This window comes from Salminus brasiliensis, chromosome 7 (assembly GCF_030463535.1).
Source record: "Salminus brasiliensis chromosome 7, fSalBra1.hap2, whole genome shotgun sequence".
NCBI classification, from domain to species: domain Eukaryota; kingdom Metazoa; phylum Chordata; class Actinopteri; order Characiformes; family Bryconidae; genus Salminus; species Salminus brasiliensis.
The window spans coordinates 8,604,700-8,625,912 of NC_132884.1; the positions used below are offsets into that span (position 1 = coordinate 8,604,700).

The 21,213-nt window shown below is 40.3% G+C and overlaps 2 protein-coding genes across 2 annotated transcripts in view; one reads left to right on the forward strand and one right to left on the reverse strand.

Annotated features, from left to right (window-relative positions):
* Positions 1-1,335: 1,335 nt before the first annotated feature.
* cryba2a (crystallin, beta A2a) lies at positions 1,336-4,748 on the reverse strand. The gene is made up of 4 exons (XM_072682901.1): positions 4,588-4,748; positions 3,613-3,754; positions 3,271-3,413; positions 1,336-1,483 (listed from the first exon to the last, which is right to left on the reverse strand). The coding sequence occupies exons 1-4, from the start codon at positions 4,746-4,748 to the stop codon at positions 1,336-1,338; spliced, it is 594 nt and encodes a 197-aa protein (XP_072539002.1).
* A 15,000-nt stretch (positions 4,749-19,748) lies between these two features.
* The window catches only part of tmem198ab (transmembrane protein 198ab), a 34,833-nt gene continuing 33,368 nt past the window's right edge, over positions 19,749-21,213 (forward strand). Inside the window, exon 1 of the mRNA XM_072683720.1 lies at positions 19,749-20,194. The gene's annotated coding sequence lies outside the window, so the exon portion shown is untranslated. The remainder of the gene's footprint in view (positions 20,195-21,213) is intronic.

The window sequence follows — 21,213 nt, forward strand, 5'->3', positions numbered from 1 at the left end:
GCCAGACTGACTTCTGCATGAACTCCCCCGATCTTCCATTTCCCAGAGCATCACACTCCCTCCACCAGCTTGTCTTCTTCCTTCTTCCTGCTAGGAGCATCACTTCCATGGGTAAATGCTGCACCTGTACCTGGCGATCCAGGTGAAGCAAGCTTGCCCACTTCTTTCACAATAAGCATGCTGACTTTGTGAACCGACTGCTCTCTTTCCTGGCTAAAATATATGGCCATATGTCATTCGCTTCATGCAGAAAGCTTATTCATATTTATTGCAATGTTTTTAAGACTTTTGCACAGTACTGTTAGCAAAGGGGTTCTATATGTAGTAACAGAAACTTCTAACAATAGCAGAACCCTTTTTTTGATGCTATATATGACCATTTTCTTACAAAACAGTTCTTTAAAGATTAATATGCAACAGGTTTTCCTTGTATATGTAAAAAAAGTTTGTATTAGCACCAAAAAGGATTCTGGAAATGTTACTGGACTGGACTGTACAATATTACATTCACATTTACGGAATTCAGCTGACTTACAAGGTTACTGGTATTACAGAGGTGGACCAATGCAATGTTGGGAGTCTTGCCCAAGTCTTGCTTCTTGTTGGTGTAGCACAGCGCATTCACTCAGACTGGGAATTGAACCCCAGTCTCTTACATGGCTGAATAGCTCACTGTCATGTTGCAGTATTATCTGTTGAGCCAACCACTAGATATGCCATAATTGTGCTACGAATGTGAATAACCACACCAAGCTGTGTGGCCTGTAAAGGTGCTATTAAGTCCCAAGGAGTCCACGGCAACAACAAAGACAGCAAAATCAGCAAAGTCTCATGCTCGTGTTTATTGAATTAATAAAATACAGTCCGACAAAAAAACAATGTTACACTGTTTCTAACGTAAAGAAAATAAAAATCTGATCGAATCTACAAATATCATCTCAGAAAGCTCTCTTAACAAAGTGCTCTTGTCTTCCATACAAAAGCTGAGATGGCCGCTAGCTAGCTTTCGTTGCATTCTGGTGACATGCTTGGACAAATCGTGAGAAATTGGGGGAAATATCAATCAAGATGCTCCAGACTGTGCGTTAAACGCTTGTGTTTCTAACACAGGCTTTTATTGAGCAAAGGAATGGCGACAAGCACAGTGTTTGTAGCATTTTTATATATATTTTGTTTTGGAGTTTGAATGAGCTTTAATGTTGTACTGTTGCAGATGTCGCCTCATGCTGTAGTAGGTGATGTAGTAGGTGCTGCAGTAGGTGCTGGAGTAGGTGCTGGAGTAGGTGCTGCAGTAGGTGCTGGAGTAGGTGCTGGAGTAGCCAATGCAGAGCCAGCTTAGTGCTGCACGCGGCGGATAGACTGGATCTGATTGGTGTGCGCCTGGGTGCCAAACTCAGTGTAGTTTTTGTAATCGCCCTGGCGTCTGTCTCTCTCGAAGATGTACTGGTATCCACGGTAACCGGGGAACTGGTAGCCCACCCACCTGTATATGAGGGAAAGCAGAGGGAAACGGAGGACTCGTTACATGTGCATGGGCAACTAGGTAGACAGACAGCATTTAACTGCTGATCTTTTGCGTACTGGGTGTGTTTCAATACAAAGTGAGCTTCCTCACTCCCTGTCTTGGGATAACAAAAATAGCTACACAGGCTAACCTACAAAGTTGCCTATAAATAGGCAGCATATTAGCTAGCCAAATTGTAAGTATTGGGATATGTATACTTGGAAATGCAACTAAACAATTTAACCCAAATGGAATATCTTAAGGCATGAATTATTGCTTCTTTACTCTCTTCTATCTGTATAGCTAGTCAACTGTTTAGGCTGACAGCACCTAAATCTACATGGAATGTAAGTCTAATGTAAAAACAGGTTCAGTTTTTGCGTGGCAATGTCTCAATCCCTAGTAAGCTTCATCACTGCCTACTGCCTACTGTCTACTGATATATGGGACTATATAGATTGAAAATATATGACATATATTAGAATATTTTGAATTCCCTTAAATCTTACATATATTTGCCATATATTGATAACTATCGGAAAGGATGCCAACCTTTCTGAAATACCAAGATACTCAGATACTGGCTATGTCTCAGTACCCACCTGTAGGAGGGAATAGCTTGAGGCATGAATTATTGCTTCCTTACTCTCTTCTTTCTATATAGCTAGTCAACTGTTTAGGCTGACAGCACCTAAATCTACATGGAATGTAAGTCTAATGTAAAAACAGGCTCAGTTATTGCGTGGCAATGTCTCAATCCCTAGTAAGCATCATCACTGCCCACTGCCTACTGTCAACATGGTCAGCTAACCAAAATGTTTGCGTAATTCTAGTTAAAAGAAAGGCACTTGTCCCCATTTGAACATTAACTAGCAAATAGTGTTTGGCCACTGGCATAATAACAATAAGTCTAGCACTGGCTAGCCAATATATGTATAAATATAAAAATATATGACATATATTAGAATATTTTGAATTCCCTTAAATCTTACATATATTTGCCATATATCGATATCTATCAGAAAGGATGCCAACCTTTCTGAAATACCCAGATACTCAGATACTGGCTATGTCTCAGTACTAGCATGCAAATGAATTAGACAATAGTGTTAGTCACATATCTATTCTACATAACTGTAAACTGGCCACTGACAACGTGATAAGTGGAGTAACATGTACTCAAATCCAGCATCAGCTCTATAAATTAGCCTATACCCTCCATTTAACGGAAACTGTAAAATGACCTTGAGAACTTTTTAGAACAGTATCTGAATACAAATGCTGTGGATATAAATATTCTGTACTGATTTATTTCCTTAAATATTAAATCAAGTCAAGTCAAGAGGCTTTATTGTCATTTCAACTATATACAGAGTACACAGTGAAACGAAACCAAGACCACACAACACAACACAACAGTGCAGACAGAACAAGTGCATACAGACAGTACAACACAGTGCAGACAGAACAAGTGCATACAGACAGTACAACACAATGCAGACAGTGCAGACGAGACACAGAGTGCAGACGAGAAAGTGTAAATAAATAAGACAGAGGCTGAGACAGTAGGGGGATGTAGGGTTGTGCAATAAAATGTGCATACTATGTTGTTGCACAATGCTTTCACATTGTCTGGGATTTATATTTGGTGAATGTGTGTGTGTGTGTGTGTGTAGACATTGCTTGAAGTAAAGTATTTTAATTAAAAGAAAAAATACTCACAAAACTATAATTTAACAAATTTGTTAAAATGGTAATATACTTACGCTCCAGAGTTCACTTTAATGGAAGGGACCTCCTTACTGCACCAGCCCATGGCCTGCAGGGATGGGTAGTCATCACATATCTCAAACGTGCGTCCCTGGAGATCCTCACACTCATATAGGGTCACCTTACTGTCAGTGTGGTTCTGCGTAAGGTCAAACGTCCAGAGCACAAGAAGCAAAAATGATAATAATACAATAAGCACATAATAATAAGTACTATAGTATGATAATAAAGTTAGTACAGTTTGGGTGTCACTGTCACAGGATTACAAATTGCGTGTGTGAAGATATCAGCAAAGCTGCGTTATTACATAGTGAGGGGAAGGTAAGAATATGTCTTACAGCACACTTGATTGGTCTGAAGGAGAGCAGGTGCTCAGTACGGTAGCTGCTGTTGCCACTCCAGGCCTGATAGCAGGGATAGTCTCCCTTCTCCAGGATAAACTGCTGGCCCTGGAACTCGGGATACTCATAACCCACCCAGCTGCAGAAAGGCAAGGAGTTTTACGAATGGGGCTTAACACAAAGATTATTCTTAATTTATTCTAAATTTAAATGGTTCATTCAAAATGCTTTTGAACTGTTCTGTTTCTGGGGCAGATTGAGTGTAAAACACATCTTAAATAGAAAAACAAGAATTTGTTGAAGCCTAAAATGGCCTAAAACCACCTCTTATCCTAGACCTATTAATCATGATGGACTACAGCTGGTAATGTTTTACATCACCATGGACAAATAGGCTACCGACCAAGAAATAAGGCCCTGCTCCAAAATCAACACCCTCAAATCCGACTAAAGTTTGTATCTAACCACAGGTTTCATGGTCAAATGTTTGGCCACAATGATCAGATGAATGTTTTGAGAAGTAAAGGTGAGGCATTTAACGCACAAGAACACTGTATCAGCTGTTAAGCATGGTGGCGGTAGCATCTTGCTCTGGGGCTATTGTTCTGCAAATGGAACTGGTACATTACACAAAATATAACAGTATGACAATTCTACTAAAAGCTTGTTGACGGCTACCAAAAGTATTTGGTCAAGGTGCAACTTGCTAAGGAACATTTGCGCAACTTTTTTTTTTAATATTAAAGACTTACACACTCATTCTGCGCCAGAAAAAGAACAGTGAAAAGGAATCTTTGAAAGCCAAATATTGCCACAGCAATCATGTCTATTACAGATGCATTTTTGTGGTTGAAACATGCTGGAAAATAATTTGAACTGGAAATGCAGTGATGCTTGTCTTAACCTAACAGCCACACCCCTCTAAACATGTACAACACTGATGCCCCAAATCCATCACATGTTCATACTTACGGGCCGTTCTCCACCTTGATAGAGCGGATCTTTTGAAAGCCCCTCTCCATGATGTTGGGGCACTCCACCACAAACTCACAGCGTTTGCCCTGGAAGTGCTCCTCCTCCCACACCGTGATCCTGAACTGACCCCTCTGTTCCATCTGGTCTCGCTGGTCCATTATGGCCACCTGTCTGCTCTCTCCAGCTGTAGAGAACAGAAGAGGAGCTGTAAGACCACCTGTGTTCATCTGACTGCACTAATTCATACTATGAGTGGGCCTCTGAAATCCTACAGACCCCCTCAGTGTGTTGTTACATTGTGAAAAGCATAAAGGTTGCCAAGGTCATTAGTACAGGAGCTCTTGGTCTTCAGTACTATGACATTCCTGTGGCTGGAGAAGGCCTGCTCTGCCTTCCTCATGAAAGGCTAGGACTAGAAACTCCAGGATGAGAAGCGGGCACTGCTATATTAAATGAAAACTGTAGCATTAGGAATGCATCTCTTTCTACTGGACTTGTAGCATATAGCCGACCATAGATAATCATTTCAATGAATGTCCCGCCATTCAGAGAAGAAACAGCCTTGTAATAGAAGTCAAGGGGCAGTTCTAGGTCAATTGCTTTTTATAAGTGTGTTTTCAGTCAATAGGCTTCCTGTTCTTTCACTAATTATAGAGACATTACAGAGATAATTGACCGTATCCTACAGATGCAGCAGAATTAAAGATGTATTCCTTCAACCGTAAAGAATCACTGACTGCTAAGCAGCCTCCTGAGACTTTGCAGTAAGCACATCAGAAAATCCAGTGTACACTCATCCTGGCCAAAAAAAACAAGGGCAGGTGATCATTTGAATTATGGATGGATGACTGGATGATGGATGGAGCAATTGATGAAGGCATGTGCATTTATTACTGCCGGCAAAAGGAACGCTGACATTAAGCAAGCCCATTATACTCCACAGTCCTGTGTGCAACTTCCAGTCCAGGACAGGATTCTCAAAGCCTCTGTATCCTAGCGTGTAAATCATCCAGCTTGTTTTTTTCTTTCTGTTCCTTAGGAACTCCATGTGATTGTATATTGCATACTTTTCCACAGTTGCCATCCTTCCAGATACAGCTGGAGCTGGAGTGAATGCGTGGATTTGGGGGAGGGGGTGGCATGGAGGAAGCTTCATACTTACGTGCCGAAGTGGGAGAGGTGAGGCGTGATCTATGCTGGGGCTCATCCCACCAAGAGGGGTTTATATAGCCGTTGTTGTCGTGGTTACTGCAGAATGTGCAGCTGGATTGCCTGCTCAGCAGCACGAGTCAAAAGAGAACATAAGTCCTGTTATTGTTCATCATGGCCTTCATTGCTCTGACTCATCGAAAACATCCCTCCTGATATAGACACACACATACCCATCCCAAACGCCCCCCACATACACCCCCAGCGTCCCCACCAGGGTCAGGAACACAGTTCTGATTGACGAAAACTGCAAACAACACTAGGGAGACTGGCAAACAATTCTATGGCAGTGGCCATGATAAAGAAATTGTAGTGACACCTACAATAAGAGATTAAATAACACATACAATACAATAACACATGTTGACCTACAATAAGAGATTAAAACCACATCTATTGAACCAAAGGTGGTTCTGACATATGTCAGAACCACCTTTGGTTCAATAGATGTGGTTTTAATAAATGGTTCTTTAAAACCACTTAATAGAAGGTGGTTCTTCTATGGCATCATTCAAAATGATCCTTTTATGCACCTCTTTTTAAGTATATTATTATTATTATTAGGTTCATATCTTTGCCTTTTACTGTAAGTCACTCTCAATGTGTTATTCTTCACACTCACATACAGACTCTTTCTTTCCCATCACTCTCCATTTAAATGAAAAGGCAACTTTTGGAATTTGAGGTTCTTACTAGCAAGCAAACACATCAAACATTTGTCATTTGTCTGTGTTGCTTTTATTAGTTCATTACCTGTGGGAACATGTGCTGTGGTCAAATGTTCCCAAATACAGTTTGCTCTCCGAACTTCAGGAAAGTGTAGTGTCATTGTTATGGATCTGAACAAAAGGGGTCACTGTTTCTATGGTCTTTGGGCTACAAAAAAAAACCTGTGTTGTAACTATTGGGAGTGGGGGGGGCAATCACACTTGGGCCTTTGACGACCAGACCCCCTGAAATCTATAAAGAGGCCCTCATGTACTGTACCTAGAAAATGACACATTTACTTAAGTTCTAGAACACGAGAGGGAGTGTGATATCGCAAATAACATCATGGCTGTGATCTGGTTGTTGTAAATCGTAAGAAAAAATGTCATTTTTAATAAGCCTCAAGTTATTATGTTATTATGGTAAACCTTTCAGTTTATCAGAGCATTCAACATTATAAAATGTACAATATTTGAAACTAAAGCTTCATTTCATATTTACTAATGCTCACGCCACAAGCTAATATGCTATCCCCAATGTAACACACATACTTCTCAAGATTCACCTGAGAGACTGTTCTGTGAATAAACCACAGAACCATAAAATATTATTAAACCTTATAACTATTTGTATTTTTCTTTATGCGACTTATATATATTATTATGCGTGTGTAGGCATGTGTGTATGTAGGTACGTGTATGTATGTGTGTTTTGCTTTGTTTTTAAATTGTTAATTGTTGTGTTTGTTATGTTTGTCAGACTCCAGGAAGATTAGTTGCCATTGCAATAGCAGATAATGGGGATTTAAATAAAACAATAAAACATACTCCTATATTAGGCTATTTTATATATTCTATCTCTATTTTAGTGGCTGTAATGCAGACCTAGCACGAACAAAAAAACAACTCATAGTGGGAGAACATGCAATACTCTTAAATATTCTCTTGTTGCAGACTTGTGTGAATTGTGAGTTTTGAGAAATTAGAAATTTGCATAAAATTGTTATGTAATTATGTGTAAAAAGTCAACATTTGTTCTTAATTCCACATCTGAATCTGAATCCGAACAACCTACTGTTTATCTGCTGACATCTAGAGGCAGCTGTGGTAACAAGGGCTGCATTTGTTGTTGTGTATTGAGAACGACAGCTTTATTTATATGAAACTTTAGCCTCACTCTAGGCTATGAATGATCAGTATTGTGTTAATATTGTAAAGACCTACAAAACCTACATTAAAAATGGAATAATGTGTTTAAGAGCCACTAAGTAAGGGCCACTTTTGGGGCCAAAATGCAATTTTGTGGTGAGCCAAGAGCCACAAAAGGCAAAACAACGCATACAGAAAGAAGGCAGGTATTGTTGGCTTCCAAATCAAATTTTTAAAGCATTTTTACACTATATGTATTTTTTATAGAATTTTATGAGTTCCCTCTTTAGATGAGGGAGTGTGCCCAGTCCTGGTCCTGGAGATCTACCACCCAGGAGACTCCAGATCCAGCACACCTAGACCTAGACTGAAGGATGTTAAATCAGGGTACTCTGTAGAGTAGTAGACCACTAGGAGAACTTTCTGGGTGGGCCAACACATGTTGCCATACATAACTGTTGACAGACAGTTTTGTGGTGGAGACGGCAGTGTGTGTGAGGAAGTAAGAGGGGCACGGTGATCACATCAGCTTCATTTCATAGGGAAATGAGTCCATTTACATTACATATACACACACACACATACACACTCACATGGACAAGATAACTATTCAAAAAAGCTCTGTTGGACTGTCATCACCAGTGAGTTGGTGGGGGTGGAGAGGTTTAATTCTAAAAGACGCAGTAACCTGATGATTATGATTCATAAAACCATGCCACGGCCTGTTCTCTCGCCGTTCATTCACATTGCATATTGAGAAAGCATACCTGACACAGGAAGTCAGCGCCATTACACAGCAGCAGCTGCTTGGGCAGCTACCAAATCATCACCTGCTCCCCACCGCCCAGACCTTTCAAAGCATACGCAGAGCAAACAGCCCATGTTTACACATCTGCCCCCTCGCCTTCTGTCCTCTGCTGTGCATATGTGTTTGTGTGTGCATGATTGCATGTGGGCGTGTTAGGGTGGTATTTAGAAACTCCATCTTTACCATGGTGACAGATGTCATTTCGGCCCTGTGTCTCTGCCTTTCTGTCCGTCTTTCTGACAGTCCAGCTGCTCTGATCGGCAGCAGAGCCAGAATTTCGTTTATTTTTTTTTTAAAGAGTGTTAATGCTGAATCCTTGGAAATCCTCGGTGTAACTATGGTCTTTAAAATGAAGAGGCACAGGTGGATAAATGTGTTGATGTTTGTGACATCACTGGGGAAACGCTGGGGTTTTGCAGCTTAATTTCCATATTTAACATATATAACAACGTTTACACCCAACTCTTTTTAAAATGAAGATAATCTGGTTTAGTGGAATGGGCCCTTTAACCCATTTCACTATTCAAAAGTTTGTAACAGTTATGAATTTTGTTATTTTCCAAAGCAATGATATTTAGGTAATTGTCTTGCTGCTTTACTCACTTACGGTTAAACTTAATTTCATGAACAGATGCCCTGACATTTTCCCATAGAATTTGCTGGTACAATCTGGAATTCAAACGTTCATCAATGAATGTGTTAATTTTTTCACTGGGAAAACTGGAAACTTTTTTGCAGCTTAATTTCCATATTTGGAAACGCTTCTTTTTCTTCTTTTTTTCAATTTTGGTTTGGGGATATAGGCCTTCTCATGCATATGACTATGACCAGTTATTTTATGATGCAGTGATGCTCAGGTTGTTTTCTTGCTGCATGGCCCCCTAAAAGTTAAGGTTCAGTTCACGGACAGAAGCCCTAAGATTCTTCTGTAGAATTTGCTGTTACAATCTGTAATTCAAAGATTCATCAGTAATGGCAAGTTGTTCAGGACCCAAGACAACAATGGATCCACAAACCATGCTACTGCCACCCACATGCTTAACAGGTGGGATGAGGTTATTGTGTATGCAGGTGGTCTCGAGCAATAACTGTTCCTTTGGAGAGCAGTGTTTCCCTTCTTTCCTATCCTGCACACTGTTCAGTGTTTGCCTAATTGTGCCTGACTTTGTCACTTGCCCTATAGTGGACTGGTGGAGTAGCAATTGTGTTGTAAACTTTTTGTTGATGAGCGTTGATGACTCTTTTCTAAGGTCCTCTGGAATCTCCTTTGTTCAAGGCATGACACATTCAGTAAACGTATGTGATGAAAACCAGACTTTGATAGTGAAGACACAAGTTTATGTTATTAAAACATGGGCGGGCCTGCTTAACTCACACCTGATTGCCATCCTCTTGATTGACATTGAATGTTTACCCCTTTTATGTAACTAAATGTATCTTGATTTCTGCTGATTTCAAGCACACAGATGGTAGATTCAGAAATTGACATCACCAGCACGAATCCATGGACCCAACGTGCCTTGTGTCAACAGTCCAGGCTGGTGGAGATGGTATAATGGTGTGGGGGTCATTTTCTTGGCACACTTTGGACCCGTTAATACCAATCTATCATCACTTGAATGCTACAGTCTGTTTGGGTATTTTGCTGAGCCAGTCATGACCACAATTTATCCATCTTCTGACGTCTACTTCCAGTATGATAATGCACCATCTCACAAAGCAAAAGTCATCTCAAACTGGTTTCATAAATATGAACAAGAACAGAATCCAGTAGAACATTTTTGGGATTTTGTAGAACAGGAGATAATAATGCAATCATTGCAACATGGACCAGCATCTCAGGTGGGATAAAATCTTAACTTAGCTGTATACCTTTACCTGAAATCGCCTAATGACGCTTAGACTGTTGCACCACTCAGGACACCCGTTTAATGTATTCTAATGTGACTTAAAAGGCTGGGGGTTAAAGGCAGTCCTGGACTATACAGCATTTAGTATAGAGATTTTAAATTGACAGGAAAACGTAGTCCATGACTAAACTTAATCCCTTTTTGGAAAGCTGACTTTGAGGTGCATTAAAGTTCACATCTGTGAATGTGTATTCATTTCTCATTTTTGAATCTTTCACTCATACTGCAGAACAATAAACTCATAACCTAACACACTGTGGAACCCATCACCTAGTGTAACCCACTGAAGCAAACGTAATGCTACGGTGCCGTAAACACATGTGTCTGAGACACCCCTGATCAACATCCCTGTGTTGTCAGGAAAGCGGAGGAAAATCGACTGGCCTGGATGACGCACGTTTTTCAGTGCTGATCACCACTCGGTTGTCCTTGGCTCTGTACGTGTTGCTCCGCAGCTGCGGGCAAGGTAATTTAACACACATCCTACAGACATGTACACACACACACACACACACAACAGTTACCCCCATTTTACTGCCAAATCTTCCTATTTGCATCCCCTAGGGAGATTTCATCTGGCATGCAAACTAAAGAGGCAAGAGAGGTACAGTGTAAAAGTGCACCAAAGGTGGATGGTGGCTTTTTATTACTGTTCAGTGTATTCTTTTCTAAGTTAGATTTTTGATTGAAAAAAAAAATAGTTAAATAATTGCAGTTATTGCAGTATTTACTGACTTTATGCGTTTTATGATCTCCTGTATTTTCATATTTATAAGTTTTAAGTCCCATATATCTCACACTTTTAAACTTCTCAGCATCATAAACATTCAAATAAATGTTCACCATATGGTCCATGAATGGCTCTTGTTCCTCTGTACATCACTGGCAGCAGTTTGAATAGTGAGTGAACCAGGAAATTACCTGCCGTTTCTATGGCAACTAATCCCAGACTGAGCATGTGCAAAAAAAAAAAAAACAGCTTGAACTTAGGCAGATAGCATCTGTTTTACTAACATGTGTGTGTGTGTGTGTGTGTGTGGGGGGGGGGGGGGGGGGGGTGGGTTTATAGTGCACCTAAACCTAAATGTCCCTTTAAACTGAACTGTCCATATACAGAACTGACCTCAAGACCACACAGAGCTCATCCAGTGATGTCAGAGTTATCACTATCACTTGTGCTGGAGAGTGATGGAGATTAACACGGTTTGCATATGTCATTAATTTACCATTATGAAGGTCTTTTAGTAAAACACATGGCCCCTGGAGCCTCTTTATTGACAGAGGACAATCAATGGCCTTAAGCTAAGAGGCGTCATTGAGCAGAGCACAAACTTCTGATCTAATAAAGTCCCATAAATTAAACATCTGCTCCAAACAATGACATTTCTGCTTTCTGGCAAAGTGGATTTTGGATTATTTATGAAGCACAGCTTGAGCCCTTGATGCAGTCGGGGTTCTTTTGCACTGCGCCCGAATAGGAAGTCCAGTGAAAGTGTTTAGAAATGGGAATTTGACCCAAAGCAATATGTTTGTAATTCAATGCTTAAGATGTAAATAAAGTCAGCCAGGCTAGTTTGATGTGAAATGGTGCATTGTACAGAACGCACCCTTTGTAGGATTAGAAAGTTGGATTTTGCTACAGTGGTGGTGATAGAAACCAGGGGTTAACATGTCTACCACACTGATGTAGCCATTTTATTTACTATTCAAAACCACCGGTCAACCTCTGCATGTCTTCTGAGGATTTCTATGCAATATTTATAAAGAGAAAATTGTGATAAATCTGAAATTAATAGATAAATAGAAACTATTTTTTGTTACAGCGCTTGTATATATCTCTTCGTCATGACTGGACTTCAGAAAATGCATCTTATGGGTCAAACTTCTCAAACTATTGTAAAACAGTGTATCAGGAATTACACATCTTATTCATAAACATTTCATGTAATAGTGTTCTGTGCGGTAGCTTTTAGAGGTATTAACCACTTAAACAGAGCTCTGATACCTATCACATCCACCACCATGTTTCTCTAAAATGGAGCATTTCAAATCTATTAACTCTGAATGACTTTATGAACCTTTATAGTTTTATTCTTGGGAAATTTAGGGAAAAGAAAAAAAAATAAGGTCAATGTTGACCTTCATGTCATCATATGATCACGAAGCATTGAACAAACATGTTAAGGATGATGCGGTAGATAATAATAAGAGGCCGTAAATGTGAATGATGCAGGACTGAGAAAGCGAACAGGTGTGTTTGCGTGACGCACTGTGCACTGAATGGTGATTTATTTGAATCAATTTGACTTCAGAGATATGGACTCCATGGCTACAGAGCACTCAGACCCACGCCAGGTCCTGGTCTAAGTGCCCTGGGCAGATGGCCTGTCTGATGGGAAAGTGTTGAGGCCGGGCCTCAGTAGTTAATAGTTTACCCTCGGCCTATTAGCGCAGTTTACACATTAGTCTCCCTGCGCCCGCAAAAACTCCACTCCGACTCGCCCGTTGCCACGGCAACCCTGGGCCTCTGCACTTACTGATCCTGACGTGCAAAGTCGGTGTGTGTGCGCACCTGCAGATGAACATCAATGATGCATTTTAATTTGAATATTGAAGAGCTTTCCGAAGGGACCTATTACAGGCTGTTACACAGCTGACCAAAACACTTCAGCAAAAAGGGAAACAGAAGGAGAAGGCCTATTGAAGAACCTCATAACTCTTTTTTTTTTAAAGGGGAAGGGTTTTATTTTGTGCACTAGCTTTCCTTTACATTCTGTGAACATATTATAATCCACTGACCAATAGAAATGATCCAAACTGTCTGGACTCCAAACGACTCCTGTCCAATTTTCATTATGGTGATATGAAGACTGTATACGGTATTACAGTCTCTGGAGAATCTGTACTGCACAGTTTAGTGTTTTCCCACTTCTAACATCCCTGACTAAACTCATCACCTGTTTATCAAGACTTGTGAGTGGAATCAGATAAGTTGTAAGAGGGAAAACTGTGTGCAGTGTGAGAGCGAGGTTAATGTAAATGTTGGTTAATTATAAATCTGTTCACTTTAAATGAATCCTTTAAGCTACATTAAGGGGAGCTCAACTGATTTTTCAAAATGAATGTATCATCCAATGGTGGAAATGTAAAGAAAGTCATTCAGAGTAGTTTGGTGTAAAATGGTTTGTTGTGGAGAAACATACCAACTTGAATTTCATGTTGTTAATAGTAAGCAAGGGTTGTGATGTCTACGTTTTCTGGGTTTTTACATGTAAGGTTGATGCTAAATAAGTGTGCATTTGAAAAGTCTGGCATAACACAAGTCTTCTTTGTGAACTATTGTTCTTTACAATGCTCTGCCGGTCCCTCTTCACCAAGAATTTATGATGAAATAGGCCAAAACAATGTCTCCCCGGCACCAAACAGTGTATCCATAATCGTTTCATGCCGTAGCTTTCTGTGATGTACCTTTTAAAGGCATTAAACTCTTCAGACATCTGGGTCCTTTCACCACTACTGTGAACAAAGCGAGCATTCCACACCAAACCACGCTGAATGACTTTGTTTACATCTTTATTTTGAAAAACGCTGGAAATCCCCTTTAAGACTCATACTGGCCGTACGGCCTAACTGTCTCGTATTTACTGCTGGATATTCTCTGGTGGAAGTCCAGTGCATTGTCTTAGATGGCCAGTGTTATCATTCTATGGTCTTTGCTCCAATTCACCAAAAAAGCCTCCCAAAAGATCCTTGAAGGTCCTGAAGTCGAAGACATTCTGCACTTGCGTAACGCGAGCCGAACGAACAAAACTGAATCCTCATGTATTGTGCGCGTGGCTCAACGTAAAGCAAGTACAGGTGTGGATACATCGCAAACTGTGACTTTCCTGCATCACTGCTTCCCGTTCCGAGAGCTGCAACAGAAACAAAGTTCCTAATTAACATTTAAAAGCTTTAGATTTTGTGATAATGGTTTTCTTAAGGGCTTGAAATAGAAGGCATGTCATTTAACAGTACAAATGCAATCAATAGTAGCTTACTTTACCTGTCCCAGCTGTTAGCAGTTCTCTCACAACTTCTGAGGGAAGAATTGCAGTCCTCAAACCAAACCAGTAAGTAAAGTGATCTAGCACAGCAAACCCTTGCTTTTTATAGGCCACCAAACACCCCTCTTCCGCCCCTTACTTTCCATTAGCCAAGCAGTATCCATCTCCAGCACCCAGGATCCAATTTGGGCGGAGCCCCACTGTTATGAGGGTGGAGGAGGTGAGGATGGCCTTTCAGTGACGTGTTCCCCACCTGTAGGCTCAGTCTCAAATGGCACCAGTACTCCCCTTTCAGTGCAAGTCATGACATAACAGTTTCTGCACACAAACAGTGCATTACATCTACCACCTAGAATGCCTATTTCTATTCAGCCGTAGGTTAGACAGCTCTGTGTTTAACATTCAGTGCATCGCTTTTGGGGAGCAGAAGCATAGTTTCATGACTTGTGTAGTGCACTACATAGGGAGTAGGGAGTTAGCAAGCCATTTGAGACTGAGTCATTCTGTTGACTAGTAGTTTTATTCAAGTAGAGAAGAAAAATATCCTATTCTCATTATAAATTCATATCTTTTTCTTTTTCTCTGTTTCGGGCAACAGTATGTCAAAATGTTGTGAAATGATTACTGTGTCAGAATAAAACTTTTAACTTTAAACTTTTAACTTCTCTGAATTATTAAATTAAGAAAATCATTATAAATAGTTGTTTGAGGTAATGAATAATGTTATTTCATAATAGTGTTGTTTCATGAACACTTAATTATTTTTATTTAATGATCTACTACTACTACTACTAATAATAATAATAATAATAATAATAATTCGCCATATCGGTATATAGATGAGCTAAAACTTTGTTTCTTGTATGCTAACTTAATTTTTTTTAACAGTATCTGAGCACAAAGATGGTTTATCAAAGGTAGAGCGAGAGTCTCAACCCTCTCTCTACCGGCACATGTTGGCTCAATTAAGCCGGCCCCTGCCGCTGCGCATGCGCAAATCCCTTGCATAGCATACTGTCTTTTTAAATAATGTTTTATTGTGTTTTAATGATTTACAGCGTCATCTTACTATTTGCTTCTCTATAATTTCTCATATTGTGATTTATGCTCAAATATTCCTTCAAAAACTGGGAGCATTTTCTGATAATTACATTTGGGTGATCAAACTCTCCTGCATGGGCTAAACGTATGCATCATTTTCTGCTACTCCTACCTACCTTTTTTTAGGCAGCTTTACCTGTATGGACATTTTGACGCGGTAGAACAATTTAACAGCTGAAATATAGTCCATGACCAGGCGTTATCCCTCCCTAGCAAACTGGCCCCTAAAAGATGCTGTTGGCAAACTGAGCCCTGATCTGCAGCCAGTGGGGTCACTAAATATATCAGTAGAGCTAAAATCAAGACCAACATACAGGAAAGACACAACCAGATTAATAAATCATGCTGTGCGTGTGATAAATACATGCTTTTAGGAGGCAGAAATCTCCCAGATCTTCCTCCTGGCAGGCCTGCACTTCTCCCTCTCCACTCCACAGTTGCTTGAGCAGCGAGGCTGTGTGTTTATTGGTCAGTCTCGGGGCAGGAGGCGGGGTTTTGCCGGAAAACGGGTGAGGTGTGGAAAACAAACGGCAGAGGAGACTTCCGTGTTAGGACCGTTCAACCTTTCCCAGGTTATCCGACTGATAACACTGTCACTGAGCCCAGCACCGCACCGTCCTCAGAGCACGATAAGGGCTGGTTCCCTGCTGAAGGGGGAAAGGAGGGAGTGACCTCGCGCCGACCTCATTTACACAATATTTACATACAGTTTGCAGACGTCTCACTTCCCTGATTCAGACAGAGAGCGCGAGAGAGTTGTAACGTTGACAAGAGCGCCACCATGCGAGGTGCATAGAGAAGTGAAACGATTTAGTGAAAAGTTATCCAATTAAAAATCTTTTATTTCGTTCATATGAAATGTAAAGAAGTGATTATTGGTTTTAATCTTTAGTCTCTCTTCTGTAAATTTTATGTTTAAATTAAATTATATGTTAAAATATTTCGTTATTATTGAGTTTCGATTATTATTGAGCTTATTGAGTCTTGCCTAAGCAATATAATAGCTGTCTCCTCTATGTAGTAAATGAGGGATTTTAATTTGCTGAAAGAATTGGATGTTTTTAACCATTAATTGGATGTTTTTGACTCATTGATTGTTATATGTATAAATTCACTAAATAAATTACAAAGAGATTAATGACTTAAAAGTTTTGGCCTAAAACATTTTTTATTATTCATTTGTGGATGTACGTGCAAGACATTATAAAGAAAAACAGCGGGGAAAATAAGTATTGAATGATTTAACATATTTTTGTAAATGTCTGATGTGGCTATTAACATTACATTTTTACCACAAGTCCGTAACAGCCTAAGTAATCCACACATACAAAGAGATTAAAACAAATAAATAAATTATGTGTAAAAACATGGAATGAACTAAAAGTATTAGTTCCCACAAAAGACTGTAGTTCCCAAATAAAATTACCACTATTTTACCATAATCTACATTACATTACCCATTATGTAATGAGCTGTTTTTGCATTTAGTTAAACATTAAATAGGGAACAGACCAACAGAAATGGTCAAGTTTTTTCCTGAAGTTACATTGTTTGTTTGTTTGTTTGTTTTGTTGTTGTTTTTTTTCTGGGAACACAACATTTTGATCCAATAAAGACAATATAAAGCTCAAAATATGTGTGGGTTCATTAGTCATTTTGGATTGATAATACAATGGCTACATTTCATCTTGTCCACATGAACCCTGGTTTCTGTCCCTCTGAATGGAAGAATTAAAAACAAAACCTGAAATTGCTTTTTATTATGAGCATAGTTTGACAATTATTATCTCGAAAGCGTATACTCAATTACAGTACTTTACTACATACCAGTACTTTAATTACAGATGTTTTCTACGGTATGGATTACTACTATCAATTAGTGTTAAATATTCATTCATTTCAGTGGTGGTGAGTTGTAATAGTATACTTAGTCATGAGTACTCAAGTACAATCTTCATTCATTTGTATTTTCTTATTATTTGCAAATTTCACATAGCTTGGCAAGCTGCCACTGTTGGGCCCTTGAGCAAGGCCCTTTACCCTCTCTGCTCCCCGGGCGCTGGAGTTGGCTGCCCACCGCTCTGGGTGTGTGTGTGTACTCACTGCCCCTAACACAAGTGTGTGTGTGAGTGTGTGTTCACTACCAGATGGGTTAAATGCGGAGAACACATTTCGCTGTACAGTGTAAGTGACAAATATGTGCACCTTTACCTTTACCTTAAGTTGTTTGTTACTCTTTTTTTTTTTTTTTTTGCTTTTTTGACAACTGATTGACAATTTAGTTATTTAGACAATTTTATTAAGTCCTTATTTTGCCCAAATAACACTTCATGGACTTTGAGTCTGGATTTAGACTACTAAACTCTGTATTTTAGGCCATGAATAGTTTTCAGTGAATAGTTTTAGTCCTGTAGATCTTCTGTCCACTAGGTGGCAGTATTTGTCTAACAGTCGTCTTCATATTCAATGTAATTTGTCATTTGATGCTAAATGTGTGGATCAAACCATGACTGTGAGAAATACATGTTAATAATTCAGCTCTCAGTTTTTACAGACTGAAGTCTGCTATGAAAGTGGTAATGGGTTCTAATGAAGGTTCGGTTTAGAGTAGGTACACTTCTTGATGCCTCCGGGACCATCACTGATGGTGTGTACCAAAGCAATACATACTACTATTACTACAACTACTTTTACTTTTACTCATTTCATATTTCAGCTCGATCTTAAATGATATAACTAGAAGGCAACTGTGCCTATTAAAGGTGACATGTTATAGCACTTTCCCATAATTGTCTGTGAAATGCGTAGTAGTGTAATAATTAGTAAGTAAAATGTGTAGTAATTGTGTAGGGTGAAATACTGAGGCAGTGGTGGCTCAGCGGTTACAGTCCCAGAGTATTGATGACAGGGTTGTGGGTTCAATACCTGGGCTTGGCAAACTGCCACTGTTGCCCTTTGCCCTCTCTGCTCCCTGGGTGCTGGAGTTGGGGGTGTGTGCTGTGCTCACTGCCCCTAGTTTACTAGTGTATGTATGTTCACGACCACAGATGGGTAAAATGCAGAGGACACATTTTGCTGTACATAGTGCAGTGACAAATCTGTGCACCTTTACATTTAAATGCTGTGGTCACAATACCCAATACCAGCTAGGATCTAGCACGACTGCACCTATTCTTACCCTTTCTCAACAGTCCTGTTCAAAAAACCCAATTTGAGTACCTATTCCTTTAAATGGGGATGAACCACTGGTCGCTTGATTCTTTTCTAAATCTTACACTTTACTTTTAATTTTGTCCATGTTGTCCCTGTCCCTGTTTACAATTAACATTTACTTCACCTTGAGTTCACATCTCTCTCTTTCTCACTCTCTTACTGTCCTGTGTGACATTCACACACAATGCTTACCAGATAGGGGGCGCTAACATCCTAATGAGATGACTTGTGACTTAGAATGTCGTGTTTTTTTTACTTGGGAAGTCCACAAAATGGACAAAGTTATCTTAATTCACAGTTTGGGAGTTGGTAGGCACTCCAGAAACCCAAATGTGTGAAGAACGGAATACTAAATAAGAAGTCAGCGAACAAAAAGCACAGTGCATATTTCTGATGTTTGACCTACCATGGTGTAGCGTAAGAATGTCCTAAAATGTACACCATGAACAACCAGTGGTAGATTTTTTTACCTTCTTGGAATTGGTGTGTGTGGCAATATTGGGCTTTCATTGATTTATTTGAACTGGTCTTTTTCTGGCTTAACATGATTAAACCATACATCTTTAATAGACAAACCAAAATGTAGAGCACACGTTTTAATGTTGGGATTTTCCTGAAATCAACATAAGAGTATATAAAATATTGTTTGGGAGGGGTAAATATACACTACTAACAGACATCACACTGACTCTGAACCGAATGTCGCTTCATTTGGAGAAGATAAAAGATTTTAATCAATGAATCGGATGTTTATGGATCGAACGCATAGTTTGAAAGAGTCGGTTAGGACAAATCAATCGAACTCCCCTCCAATACAGTGCAGTTCTAAAGAATCGGTTCACTAATCTTAATCGAACTTCTCATCACCACCGTTCGGTTCGAAAGAATCGGTTCGACAAAAACGAATCGAACTCCCCATCACTGCCTGGCATACCATCGAGTGCCCTACATCCACCCCCCCACCCCGCCTGTTCGAGCGAAATGGTACTTTCCAAATCTAGTGAGGTCATGGCCACAGTTATGCGTGGAGAAGACCATTCAGTGCTCACTGTTAACTGTCCTCCTTGGTCATTTAGCTGTTTCTCCGACACGAACCAACCATGTAGGTGTGCGCTAATGCGCTGAAAGAGGGAAGGAAGCGGCGGCGAAGCCTCCAGTGTTCCGAGTCTTTTTGACGCGCCGCAGAGTGACTGAAAGAAGCAGCAGAGACGGACGACGGCGAGTGCTAACGTTAAGCCCGTGTGAAAGTGGGAGCCTCCTCAGCAACATTTTTGTTGTAGTTGTCCTTTCGTCGTCGGGAACAAGCGTGGAGAGCTGAGGTGAATGTCTCCCACCTCGTAGAGAGAACCGAGCGGGTCGACAGGTTTCCAGAGATGCGGTTGTTGTTGGCTGCCCAGAGCCGGAACCAAGGACACAGCCTGGGCGCTGACAAGCGCAGGATGCTCTTTCCATACTACCAGGGTAAGTGAGAGAGTCTGCATCCATCTCTATATCCATCTCCTCGCTTTGTTCACAGGGACGGAGATGGCAGCCTGCCTGCCTGCCTGCCTGCGGGCAGGAGCCACCACACTCGCAGCGCTGACCAAAATACCCAGAGTGTCTGTGAAAATACACAGATTAAATCCGAAACCAGCACCAGGGTACAGCTGAGTTGGCTGATAGACAGGGTATCAAGCGGCATAAATATACCATGGCCTACTTAGCTCATCATGTCTACTTTCTCCTCCTCAGTGCGTTCATGTAGCTTTCCCTATCTGTGTACTCCTGACCCTTCTGTAAATAGCCAGTCTATCTCATTGGAGTTTCTAATTGAGCTCTACTACTTCTGCTCTTGAATCCGCAGCAGAGTTGTTGCTGGACAGGCCACACACCCTTAATGACACACTCAAGTGTGTGGATGGACTGGCATGTTGGTCCACTATGTCCCTACCAAAAATGACATTTTTGACATATTTATGAATCTGGCCGTTTTGGCACAACTTTACATTGTGTCAAAATGCCATTATTAATGGGCCGAATCTCTTTACATTGACTTCCATTAAAAAGTTAAGAAGTTTTGCTTCCTTCTTTTGTAAAGTTGCCATTTTGGAGATGCAAGGTTTTTGCGTGACATCAACGAGATGTTACCTAAAAGAGGAGATCGCGTCATGTATGATAGCAGATCAGCTTGGTACGGCCCATTACTCTACATGAAGTTACTCGGATCGGACTGAGGGATAAAACAGCATCCCTAGAAAACTGTTATATTGGCTTCCCTGCAATCTTAAAATATAAGGGTGCTACAAATGGTTCTTTGAGTGATGCCATAGAAGAGCCGCTTTGGTTCCATAAAGAAGCGTGTTTGTCATTGAGATGTGCGGGTGTGAAGAGCCTCTAAACGTCCCAAGGTTCATTATCAAATTAATGGTCGCATCTCTATCACAAAATTGTTCTGTATGAAAACAAAAGTCGCTCACAGAACCTTTTGCAGCACCTTTTAT

Excerpts from the sequence above, each read along its gene's own strand:
- cryba2a (XM_072682901.1), bottom strand. The coding sequence starts at position 4,748 with ATGGACCAGCGAGACCAGATGGAACAGAGGGGTCAGTTCAGGATCACG. Across the intron at positions 3,414-3,612 it reads TCAGACCAATCAAGTGTGCT|AACCACACTGACAGTAAGGT; the intron begins GTAAGACATATT and ends GACCTTACGCAG. Across the intron at positions 1,484-3,270 it reads ATTAAAGTGAACTCTGGAGC|GTGGGTGGGCTACCAGTTCC; the intron begins GTAAGTATATTA and ends CCTCATATACAG.